Source organism: Phyllostomus discolor, chromosome 7 (assembly GCF_004126475.2).
Source record: "Phyllostomus discolor isolate MPI-MPIP mPhyDis1 chromosome 7, mPhyDis1.pri.v3, whole genome shotgun sequence".
NCBI classification, from domain to species: Eukaryota; Metazoa; Chordata; class Mammalia; order Chiroptera; family Phyllostomidae; genus Phyllostomus; species Phyllostomus discolor.
Window position 1 is genome coordinate 60701388 of NC_040909.2, and position 13407 is coordinate 60714794.

General features: G+C 41.4%; 1 protein-coding gene across 1 annotated transcript in view; it reads right to left on the reverse strand.

Moving 5' to 3' along the window:
- Window positions 1-3579: 3579 nt before the first annotated feature.
- Window positions 3580-13407, reverse strand: part of SUCLG2 (succinate-CoA ligase GDP-forming subunit beta) — a 274915-nt gene continuing 265087 nt past the window's right edge. Inside the window, 1 exon segment of the mRNA XM_028518141.2 lies at window positions 3580-4634. Coding sequence (XP_028373942.2) covers window positions 4519-4634 — 116 coding nt within the window. The 3' untranslated portion in view covers window positions 3580-4518.

A 13407-nucleotide genomic window follows, 5' to 3' on the forward strand; every position in this document is an offset into this window, starting at 1 on the left:
CATGACTCTGTGCCAATAAAACCATTTACTATAATAGTCCCTCTGGCCTTAATGTGCCAACTTCAGATGTAGGATACATCAGAACATATCCTTTCTCACTCTTGTCCACAATATTTTTCACTACTATTGTATGTTTAATTTATTTTAATTTTTGAGCATATATTTCATCCTTCAATTGGCCACTGATTTTTAAATGTTTAACTTATAAATGTCCATAAAATGTAATTTTTCTTTTCATTTTTATTAAGTTCTTAAAATCCAATAAAATTCTTTGGGATAACTTATTTTCCCCCTCCAATAGCAAATTGGGAGGAATGGACATAGCATATAAATTGTAAAAAGAACAAATGAAAAATGATTCATGGATCTAGTCATTTAAATTTTCCTTGTCTATTTTACTAATTCATAAATTGAATTACAACTTAAATAGAAAACCAGAATTGACCTAAGTGCTTCAATGTCATTATTTTGTATGCGGATATTACTGTTCAAGACAAATAAATTAAGGTCAAGTATTCCAATGACTTAAGCAGCATCTATACAAAACACCTGGTGATGTGTATGCATGGTACAAGTAGACTCCAGAGAACTCACGAGGATAATAAAACAGAATCATGAAATTTTAGAATTGGAGGTGTCTGTGTGGAATACTTTGTTCAGCCTCATTGTCTTATGGTTGATGAGTGTGGCTGTCAGTGCTTATTTTTCCATCCAAGAATGCTTTGTTTCTTTTTATTAGATCTCCAATTTTCCTTAGGGAACTGCTCCCTCCCTCCCTTATGCTCAGACTTAATAGTTTGGATGACAGTTTGGATGAGGTTGGCTTCATCCTCAGGTCAACAAGTTGGTATTTAATCCAGTTTGGACCCTCAGAGACAGCCTTATACACTTATTAAAGCCCTAGAAGAACCAGTTCATAGATAGGTTCCTGACCCAAAATTAGTCATCTTAATTCTGGGATGTTTCTTAAGAATTACCAGGAGAAAGGAGCTTCCTTCCTTTCCTTTCTCCCCTCCCACTCTCACTGTTTCTTCCTTTTATTCTCTTTCTTGCTTTTCCTCTTCCTCCACTCTGTCTCCTCTTTTAGAGATGCTAAGCTTCACAAAATGGTATGGCAACCATTCTCCCACCTTATGGAAGTGGTCCATCTGAGAATGAAACCAACACAGACAAGCTAGTTTTGAGATGCAGTTCCAAGTTCTGATGGCTTTGAGCCTCTGCATGCAGACTTAACTGTAACCAGAAACATGTTTCTATAACCACAAGAGCAAAACAGTTCTCCCCTTTTTTTCTTAAGCTTGAGTTGAGTTTTTGTCATTACAAGAGTGTTGGTGTCCATCCTGCCTGGTCTCAGGAAGCTGTAACCCCCCATGACTAAGGCTGAGTGAGGGACCTCTGGACCAGGAGACACTAAGGAGATAAGCTTATTTCCCTGGCAGGAGCACTGCTTCTGCTCCTTGCTTGGTCCCCAGTGCTTGATCAGTTAGTCAATGACAGGTAAGATTCCCCAAGGGGAGAATCACCTAAGACAAGCATGATGACGTGGAGGCCCCAGGGAAGGACTTGGGGGGGCTGTGGAAAAAGGGGGTGATTGACCCTCGCCCCTCAGCTTTGACAAAGCCTAAGTCCTCATTAAGTCCAAATATCCTGGCTGCCTTTGTCTCCTCTGCCCAACTCAAGCCTGTGACAATAACAAGGGGTGGTGCAATCCACATTGGGGACTGCAGACTCCCTGGGATGATCAGACCTGAAAAAGGAATATGTAAATTCCTGGGAAACCTGCATGCTGAGGATGCTCTTAACCAGATTATGAAGGCCTGGCCAGGAAATGAATTTAGCTCCTCAAGTTCTGTAGTTTTTTAGGTGGTAAGACCCCAACTCAGTGGGAGCCATTTTTAGTTCTTTGAACATTATCTGTTGTTTGATCCTTACTGCCTGACAGTGATTGATGAACTTTACCTGTATTCCTGTGCAAAGTGAAACCCAATAAAAACCCTGTGAAGGGAAGGATTGGGTCGTTCTCCTTTGAGAGAGTGGTCAGGCCACTCCAAGGCACCCTCCCATTGAGAGGGTAGCCAGGCCGTCCCTTTTCCTCCACACAGGACTTGGTAGTCTGTGTGAATGTCTCATGTCTCATCCATGATGCCAAGGACACTGCGGACCATTGGCTGCGTCACAAGTGAGTTTAGATACATACAATAGGTTAATCAACTCATATAAGTGAACCCTGAGAAGTGGGAGGGTCAGGACTTTCACATTCTCTAAATGTGATGCTGCTTCTAGGAGAATGAAGCTAGTCATGGAGACTAGCAGATCTGTTCAAATCTTACATGCAAAGCAGATCAGGTAAAATGTGTAAATTACTCTATATAAGTTTCATGGACACAAAGTACCAAGTTTAGATAGTAACCTCATTTCACAGATATTCCTGCTTAGGACAGAGCCAAGTTTAAGAAAATATTGATCAGCTATAAAGGAAACTATTTTTCATATTTACATATAGGACAGGTGAGACAAAGAACTGGAGGGGATGCTGGAAGGTCAGCAAATAGGACACTCTGGAGTAGATAATACACAGGGACTCCTGTTCCATGACCAGCACCACAGCCCCCAATCCCACCGAGCCCTCAGTCAGTAGAGCTGGGCCTGCACACAGGTACCAGTATTCATTCTACAAATCTTTATGAAATCTATACTTGGGACAGATTTGAGCAATATAAACTCAGATATTTGGAGCTTCCAAGAAAATAAAAGAATCCTGACAACCATTTATTCAGAAAAATAAAAGGGAGTTGGTTATTTGTTTGTTATTAATCCTCTTACAAAATGATTACATAATTTGCTTCCCTTATCCCGCCCCTCCAAACTGGATTAATTAGAAACATCAACGTGTATGTCCTGTGAACACAGGAATTTACAGAGAGCAAAACATTCAAGTGTGCTGATTTTTGCCTAATTGACAATATATATATATATCTCTTTTTACCATACAAGTAGTTACAAAAATATAAAAAATCAAAACATACCAAAAAGACATTGTTGGTATTTTTCATTTACTGCATAACAATTAAAAAGAACATAACACAGATCTATTAAGTTGTTTTTCTCTCCATGGCAACTATGGAGCTATAATGTGACTTTTCAACTTTTGTCCAATGGAAAATTTATGAGAACTGGTAAGAAACAAAAAAGTTTGATCTGCTACACATTTGAACATTGATAGGAAAACTGTTAATGCTGGCCACTGAACCTCATTGAATAGGAGTTTATGTCTGTTAATTTCTGTAGCATTATGCAGATTGAAGTCACATTTTAACCTATTAGACATCTGTGATGCTTACCTGGGCTTCTGGCTTGTATATAATTTTTATTCTTTCATTGAATAATCTCCTAACAGAAATAATTACTGATAAAGCTGAGTGGAACTGGAATAATCCTGGGTCTATTTAACCAGTATACAAATATAACCCAAATGTTCTCATTTTGGAGATATGCCTGAGACACTAAGACTAGTGTCTTAGTAAAAGAAAAAAAAATGTTTAAGGAATAATATTGACTAAAATGAAAAATACACAGATGTTACAGCTTACAAAACAGGATTTTATTTAAATTTGTATACAAATAAAAATTTAGCAAAATATCATCATAAACCTAATTACCCTCCTCCCCCCAAATGGACATTATGAAAAAAGCCACATTCTCTTAATTACATTTCCCCAGCTGGTAGAGTCTGGGGAGTGGTCAGAAGGGTAGGGGGAGATAAAATACTGACAATCACAAAATAATTTCATCTTGGAATGTCTTAATTAAAGAGATTTCCATAAGAATCAGCTCTCTTCAGTTTTCATATTAAAATGAAATCATCTACTCAAAGATTCAAATAAGGCTTCTGGCCTCATTTTTCATGTGAGGTAAGGAGTACATTCAATATTAAGGCAAGTGGTAGAATCCAGGTATAGAATGTCTTGTGGAAGTATGGACTTCCCATTGTAAAATATACTTTGGAATATTCATAGATTTTTCAAACATGTGCTAGAATTAGAAACTTGGAAAAAGTATGACAGTGTATAACAGCTATTTGTTTGCATGTCTTAGTTGCACCTTTGTGATACCTAATCTGCTAAATGTAGTCTTGTCTGAGGTTTTGATGGCCTGAGATCTTCTTATTATAAAGGAGTACATGTCCCCCCAAAATGCTGTCAATGAATACAGGCCTGTTGGCCACAGACTGCTCTCCAATGTCAGCAACACAATGCCTACTGAGCAGGCTCAGGGTGACAGAAAAGTAGAACACAGGGCATTAATTTAATAGATGGTAAATAAAATCAGATTTTTTTAGGCTGTCTAGATTTCTGACTCAAGACGACACAGATTCAAGATTTTTCATACAATGATTCTTGCTCCTCCCCATCCCATATTTTTCCCCAGTGAGATAACCATTTCCTTCACAGTGAAGAGAGAACCATCCATTTGTATGGCAAAGTGGACTTCTTCCTCCAAGGGACCATGACAAAGGCATCACTTCTTAGCCACACTGGCTACAGCCTTCTTCGCTGCGTCCTCCAGGTCGACGGCTGAAGTAATGGGGAGCCCGCTGTTATTGAGTATGTTCTGGGCCTCATGGACATTGGTTCCTAGAAGGGGGGTGATGGACAGTTATTGATGTGAAACTGCAGGTGATGCCCTAAAAAGTTTCATAAAAACTGAAATCATGGAATGCCCGGGTCTCACTAATATAATTCACTTACAACTCAGTTTCAGCTTTTTATGATGCAAATATGGCTATTTAAGTAAATTCAGATGACAAATTTATTTTTTCCTTTTGGTTTTTAGAGAGAAGGCAAGGAAGGTTGGGAGGTTGCCCCTAGCACATGACCTGACTGGGGACTGAACCTGCAACCTAGGCATGTTCCCTAAGGAACATGAAATGGAATTGAACCTAAGACCTTTTGGTTTGCAGAACAAGGCCCAACCAAATGAGACATATTGGCCAGGGCTATTTCCCCCCTCTTTATATCTAAATGTGTGGCATTATAAATATATTGCCTATATTTTCTCTGGCATTTAAAACATGAAAATAATGAGGTTCTCATGGTACTGTGAAAAAAGGAAGATTAATAAACACTTGTTAACAAATTTTTGAAAGGAAAATCTGAAATGGATTTATCCTTTGACTGAAGAGTCTGAATGTGGAAAGTAAAGAAAAACCTTTTTGTAAAAATGAACCAGAGAATGGTAAATCAGGGTATTGGGTTGCATGGGATTATTCATTCTGCATTTTTTCACCAGCAAAGCAATGAAGCGTAGGTTCTAATCAATGTCCTGACAAGAGAGATTATGTAATGAGATTTATATCAGCCAGTGGTCCAGCTAGAAAAGAAGATGAAAGATAGGACTTCTGAGAGACTAAGGGACATTTTTTTACTGATAAAAACTGAAATTACTGAAAATCCACAGTCAAGTAGACTTGATGCAGTTTTGGCCCATACAAGAGGTCAGTTCCTCGTGTCTTAATATAAAGGGTCTGAGTCATGGCCTGACCTGAGATCGGAGGTTCAGACAATCTGCCCACCTCTGGCCATGAATCCACTGCTTTGGAGACTATGACAGTCTTCAACATGCCCATTCCTGCTTCTTCCTCATTCTATATAAAAAAGGGCAGAGGCCCTGAAAAGGAGCATTGCAGTCTCTGATGGCATCTCTTGGCCATTGCTGGTGAATCTGGAGGATTTGCTGGCCAAGCTATTACAGTTGAAGTTTTGATTTTGGGAATGACGACTTAACGTGCAAAATGTTTTTCTGTTCTTTCACTGAAAAAACCCCTAAAAAATGTGATAAAATTTGAGTCTCATGAAATATCATTATTTCCTGTGCTTTTACCTAGTTAGTAAGACAGAGACTGTTTATAAGCAAAGACTTTGAAATCTAGACCTTGGAGGACCTAAGAATGCAAGGATAAAGTAGGCACGAGGTCAGCATGTTTCATACAAAAGGTAAAGGTGAGTTAAAAAGGACTGGTGGAGTGAAAAGGTGACATTGTGTTGATTCTCCAGGGGTCCTGGGTCCACCAAAGCAGTGGTAAAGGGAACACTCAGCACTGGGTCTTTGGCTCAATGCTCACTTGCTACTGCTTGACATAGGAATCTGATGAAAGTGGTCTCTGCAAAGCAATAACTCAAAAGGCAGGGCTTTCATTGTTATAGAAATGTCCAGCCTCTCATCCTGGCTCTGTTGTGCATTAGTTTGTAGTTTTGAGTAAATCATTTCACTGCTTTGAGCCTCAACTTCTTTATCTCCAGGCATAACATTATGACCATCTTTCTTATAACAAATATTCATTAAACACTTACATATGCCCAATATAATGCTAAGTGAGTTACATGCAGTCTTTTCAATGACTCTGAAAAGCTCCTACTGCCCCTGTTACAAGATGACATTACTGAGGCACAGAGAGGTTAAAGAACTTTTTTGTAGCCATACAGGCCATAGTGGCAGAGATAGGATGTGAACCCTACTCTCTCTAATTACATAATCGTAACTGTTCTAAAGCTATGCCTGTTCCCTTGTAAAATGAGGGTGAGAATGCTGATAGGTGCATAGGCTATGGTGAGAAGCAAAGGAAATAACACATGTGAAAGCATTTTGTAAATGGAAAAGTATCTGTGGCAGACCAGGCCAGCTTTCCTATGGGGAGCAGTGGCTGGGAGGTGGCTACCCAAGCTGTGAGCAGTACCCAGGCCCCCTTGCATCCAGATGAGGTTACGTGACTGAATTATGGCCATTGGAGTGCAAAGAGAAAGAAAATACATGCCCATAAAAATCTCCAATGGGACCCTGGACACTGGTTTCACTGTCCGCCATCTGGAACATTGCCAGTCTGGACAACCCAGAAGGCACCTTTTTGAAGATGGCAATGACTCCTTCAACAGGGATAATTGATTAGGGCAGAGTACCTTACTCACTTACTTTCGTGGACCTCATAATGAATGAGAAAGAACATTCTATTAATTCTCTGACATTTTAGCATTTCCTTCTTGTTACAGAAGCTAGCATTTACTTGAATAACATATTACTTTGTTAATGTGGTAGGCAGCTACCAAAACAATCAATCTGCGCCATCCTCATGTTCACACCCCTGTGTAATACTCTCCACATAACAGTGGGCTGGATCTAACTAATTGCTTATGAATAAGAATGTAACCGAAGCGATGGAATGCCACCTTTGAGACTAAGTTACAAAACCCCATGATTCTCTCTTGTTCCCTCTGACTCCTACATTGTTCGACTATTCTGCTGACTTCCTTATAGGAAACCCAGAAGGCAAGGAACTGAGGGCAGCCTCTGGCCAACAGCCAATGAGGAACTGTGGCCTCCATCCCACAGCCACATAAGTGCACCTGGAAGTGACCCTTACCCAGCTAAGCCTTGATGTGATCTTAGCCCTGTGAAAGACCCTGAGCCTCAGGACCCAGCCAAGCCACCCCTGATTCCCCACCACAGAAACTGAGCTCATCAATGTTCCCAAGTGTTAAGCTGCTAAATTTGGGGGCAATTCAGGGCAATTTGTTACTTAACTAATGCATATGTAAAGATTATTTCATTAATAACAATGTCAGTGTGTATATTGACTGATTTGGTGAAGTTTCAGCCAAAGTCCCAGAGGCTGTAAAGTAGGCCAGAGGACCAGACAATGGCAAGTGTTGGAACCAGGGCAGGGAATTCCCACATTAATCCAGAGGCAGAGCCAGCACAGAGCAATGACACAGCGTGAAGCAAAAGCCTCAACTGGCCCAGAAGGTGAATAAAAAGTAAATATGTAAACTTTAAAAAGATTTTATTTATTTATTTTTAGAGGTAGAGAAGGGAAGGAGAGAGGGAAACATCAATGTGTGGTTGCCTCTCACGTGCGCTCTACCGGGAACCTCATCCACAATCCAGGCATGTGCCCTGACTGAGAATCAAACCTGGGTCCCTTTGGTTTGCAGCCCACGCTCAATCCACTGAGCTACAGTAGCCAACGCATACATATGTAAATTTTTACCTCCTTCAAAACAGGCACAGTCTAGAATTCTTTCCCCAAGGGTTCTCCAATTTGCCAGGGAAGAAATCTAACCTAAGATACAAAAAGCTCTTCTCCCCCATCCCTTCTTCAGAGCACCCTCCAATCTCAACACATGGATCCCAAGACCCCAGTGATCACCCCAAGAGGCAGACGCATCTGCCCATTTCTCCAGGCACCCTGGGTCATTGTCCCTAACTCTTCCTCTCCTTGGTGTGAGTCCTGCCGTGGTCATGGGTCTTACTCAGGCCAGTCAAGCTATCTGTGTAACTGGATTGATACACGAATTAGCAGTGTTAGTTGTAGTGATAATCATAGTAAAAGCAATAATAGCAGCTATCACTTAGCATGTGTCACAGGCTGTTCCAGGGTTCTAAGTGTATTAGCTCACTTGTTCCTCGGTGGCAATCCCAAGGTAGCTGTTATTATTCTTCCTTTTACAGATGAGAGGACTGAGGCACAATTAAGCAAAAGCTAATGTCTGGCAAGCGTGGCTAGTAGTAGCTAGGAAGCAGTGGAATGAGCATTCAACATGCCCTGTCACTGGTTTAAATGATTTCTGGAACTGATACTTGACACACTTATTTTGAATCTTGAATAACTCCTTATGATTTTATATATATATGTCATAATAATGTTGGCAATAATAAAAAATCTCTGCATTTTTGTGGTATACAAAGTCCTTCCACATGACTTTATTTGACTTGTACAATGATCTTATGAGTTAGGTGTTGACAAATCCATTCCTTTTTCAGCCAAGAGCACTGAGGCTTAGTGACTAGCAGGATTCAGCCTTAAAATTCTATGCTCTTCCCACTCTATTTTCATTTCCTGGGGACTCCTGTTTGGCATTTAAAATTGGCACCACTATTCCATGCATGAGATCACCTGAATTTCAATGATGCTACAAATTACTTAAGAGCAAAAATCAGGCACAATTAGAATGCCTGCTCTTTCCAACAGCCCATCTGGCTAAACCTACTCTACCCACTGTCCCTGCTGGAGGAGGGACCACAGTGTTCCCTGAGGCAGAATTGATTGTTCCCAAAACATTGATTGCAGTTGATCCAAGGATGGTCCAAATACAGACGATGGTCGTTAGCTTGTCCAAATAGATTTGCTCATGGATATGGGTAGTATCCATGATGAGCATAATAGCATGAAAAGGACTTGAGTCACAATCAGACAAGAGAACAGCAGACCAAGTATGCAGGGGGCTGTGGAGTCAGGTGAACAGATGAGGGCTGCCCTGGTGCTCCTGAGATCTGCCTCCAACCCAGACCCTTTTCTTGCATGGGGCCAGTATCACCATGGTTCCACTCCATTCTGAGAGCTGTTTATTCAGCTTCACCAGAGTTCGCCTCTACATGAAGACTTCTTTGTTCCCGAAATAAATGCTCTTCCTTGAAACCTATTTAAATTAGCCTAACTAAATCAGTTAATTAATATCCTCTTTAGCACCCAACTTAGCACCAGGTATTTCCAAGGAGGGCAAAGCAACTGGTTTGGAAACCTGTGACCCTTCAAACAGGCTGAACCTTTGCCCTTCTACCTGGAATTCTGTTGCCCTGTCTTGCCTGGCTGACACTCATTGGTTCACGAGGTACCTCTGTAAATGGCATTTCTTTGGGGAAGCTTTCTTTTCATCACTTCCCAAATCCCAAACTAGAGCAGAAGATTGTAAAATGAGCTTCCAGAGTACCTTGTACTCACTTATTGACTCTTCTCTCATACACACGAAACACAAGCTTCACAAAGGCTGACATTTTGTCAGGCCTGCTCATCAGGGAAGCTCCGGCTCAGCACAATGCCCATCACACAGGAGGGACTTAACCACCTCCTGTGGTTAAGTAGGAGTAAACCACCTACTCCTGGATGGAGTAAACCACCACAGATGGGTTTATGCGTGCAAAGTGAGATGATGGAGGGGAGTGCTAGGCTGGTACTTTTCTAATCACCTTGCTGGCCCAACATCCTCAAATAACCCTTTGTGTTAGGTTTGTGATAGAAACTCCAAATGGCCTGATGAAAAACAAGGAGGGATTGTTCTTGAGCTTTCCGAGGGTTCTCTAGGGGCTTTTGGAGGGGCCTCAGCAGCTGGCTGTGTGCAGTGTTCTTTGGTGAGGGTTCCCAGCTGCCACCAGGCCTCTGCCCAGTAGCTCCTCATGCTCCTGGTTCAGAGCCTGCAGGCAGGGCCAGGGTCAGAGGGGACACAGAGCCCTCCCTTCTCCAGCTGCCCCTGCAGGACCATATCAAATATCTAATTGCTTCATAATTTCAGGATCCATTAAAGTGAATTTTAATTATACTTGCAGTTATACTTTAATTATAGTCTTAATTATTAAGCATATACTAAGCACACTCAGAACTAGGCTATTTGGAAGGAATATTCATCATGAAACAGAAAGCTCAGACACAGGACTAGGAGGGGAAACAGAACATATACAGGGGACCTGGTCAGACAAAAATCTACCACACAGGGTAGGAGTGGTAGTGTCAGAGACAGAGGACAGAGAGACCAAGGCACCTGGAGAAAGAAAGAACTAGATGGAGGCAGAGGGTGAGACTGGTGAGAGAGTCAAAGAGAGACTGAGACACGAGATACACACACAGAAGGACAGATGGGCAGAATATGAGACATACAGAGGAAGAAAGACATAGACAGAAAAAAAGAGATAAGAGACAGAAGGAGTAATAGTGGAAGACTAGAGATTTAGACAGACAAGAGAATGGAGGCAGAGGGAGGAGTAGAAGAAAAAGAAGGGAGGATGAGTGAGGGGCACAGAGAGAGAGAGAGCCCAGAGAAACCCGAAAAGAGAGGGTCATGAGGAATAACCCAGAGAAGGACAGGCACACGAACAGAAAGAGACAGGGGCAGACAAAGAGTCAAATAGGGAGGTGAGGAAAACTGTGAGCTTGCCAAGTGTGGTCCACAGCAGCTCTGCCCCTGCCAGTATCTTCCTCAGAGAAACACTTGGAATCACCACCTGATCAGACAAACAATCCGTTCAGCTGGCCGAGCTTCAGGGACTTTACATCAGCTAATTGAAAACTACTCAGTTGAGTGGTTATCTACCACTGCATGCCCCAAACATAGCAATGCACAAAGAATCAAAGGGGAATGGTTTTAAAATGATGTCTTGCTCCACTAGTAGAGAACACCATAGAAAATATTAAAAATAATGATTAAAGTCTTAAAAATTTTCCAGCTCTTCTTTCTGTTTGACCATGGGCTTCCTGCCACTGGGTGGAGTGAGAGAGCTGTACACAGAGCAGCAAGGTGAATTTACAGAGTTCATTCTTTGCCCTCCTTACAATGGAGAGAAGATAATGGTAGTGAGCACAAATTACAGAGTTTGGTTCAAAAGGTGCACCCCCCACCAGGGCTTCTTATCATAGCAGTGTGTAGAATCTGTCTTTTTAAAACTATTATTATTAATATGAAGTCAGTTTTTTCTTTAAGGAGAATAATAGGTAGCACATATTGAGTGTAGACGAGATACAATAAATGTTGGATACATGAGTTAAGGGCTTCACAAATACATCACTTTAATCTTTGTAGCAATCCTAAAGTGATGTCATTTTTTTCTCCATTTTACAGATGAGACAGCTGAGGCACTGGGAGGCTTAGGAACTTCCCTGATGTCCCCCACAAATCGAAGGCTGAGCCAGGACTAGCATCTGGGCTTGTGTGACTGCAAATGCATGTGACAACCATGCAGCTTGGACTCTCGGTGTGGACAGGAGTCCTAGGGAGCCTCTAAGCTAAGGTTTTTTTGTTTTTACTGGAGGGAACTGAGGCCCAGAGATGTGACACAATTTGCTCAAGTCAAACAACCAGTAACCATGACAACCCTGACGCTAACTCTGTGTTCCAAGTCAGGACCAGAAAACAGTGGCCTGGAGGTCAAATTGAGGCAGTGACATCTTTCTGCACCACCTGCAAGCTTATAATAGTTTTTACATTTTAAAATAGTTGGAAAAAATCAGGGCAATATTTTGTGATATGTGACAATTATGTGAAATTCAAATTTCTGTCCATAAATAAAGTTCTGGTGGAACAGAGCTAAACGCGGCTGTTTCTGAGCTTCAGTGGCAGAACTGGGTGGTTGTTAGAGGTGCCATGGCCCATGGGTCCTAAAATCTCTGACCCATTCTCAAAGCAAGTGATTTTTTGTTTGTTTTACTGAGAGAGGGGAGGTGTGTGGAAGCAAATCAAATTCTATAAAGCAGCACATTCCTTCTAAAATGCTCACTTTCCTTGTGCCCTTGCTCCTCCCCAGTATTGTCCTTTCAAGTGACAATCAGATAGAATGGCTCGTTTCGGGTGACCTGTGAATTTTGACAACTGATCACATCTGTTTTGTCCTGTTACTGTATCATCAGAAGTGGGATAATGATTGAGGATCAGATGTAAAGCCCCTGCTGAGCTGGCAGCCCTCCATCCGCCCACATTCAAGTTATGTATAAGAGCTCAGATAATGACAGCTAACATGTATTAATCATGTTCTAGGTGATTTGAAAGCACATTTGATCTTTATAATAGCCCTATGAGGCTCACATATTTTTATTCCCATTTCACAGATGAGGGAGCTGAGATTTCAAACCTGGCTCTGTACAGACTAACTGAGCAACCCAGGCAACATACTGTAGTTGGGTGAGTATTTTATCAAAATGCTTATCCCTCACATTGTATAAAACTAAAGATGACAAAAGATACTCTGGGGAGCTGTACCCTCTGCACACCATTCCTCAATGACTTCTCCCATGGTAAGAAGAAACCACCACCCAGGGTGTGAATGTGACAGTTATTCCAATGATAACAGAAAAAGTCACCATCTCCAGTGGGATGAAGCTGATGGCCAGGTTCTTGGCTATGTTTCAAAGAATGGTGTGTATGTGCTTATGGTCACACAAGTGGGGTTTGGGACCAAGTCTAACATGGATCCATTGAGAGCTTATGCTTTTATGATGTTGACTCTCAAAGCAGCAAAGGTACAGGTGCCTTAATGTTAAACAAGAAGGGAACAAGAACAGTTTACAATTCTGCATCTGCAAGGGACAGGAATGATCTTTTAGAGAAATAACTGTTCCAAACACCAAAACATCTGCATGTAAGACTTCACCTCCCTACGTCCACCTCAATCCATGTATATTTTAATTTATGGGTGATTTCAAGAATTCTCAGTTGCCTGAAATGGTGGCTTTGAACCCCACTGCTTCCTAGCAAGTGACCTCACTGTACATGATTCTGTACTTCATGGAGGAATGACTGAGTGGACCTCACTGCTAATAGTGTCTGTGAGAAGTTAGGTTCTAAGTGGTTAGTTTGCTTGCCAAATTCTTTT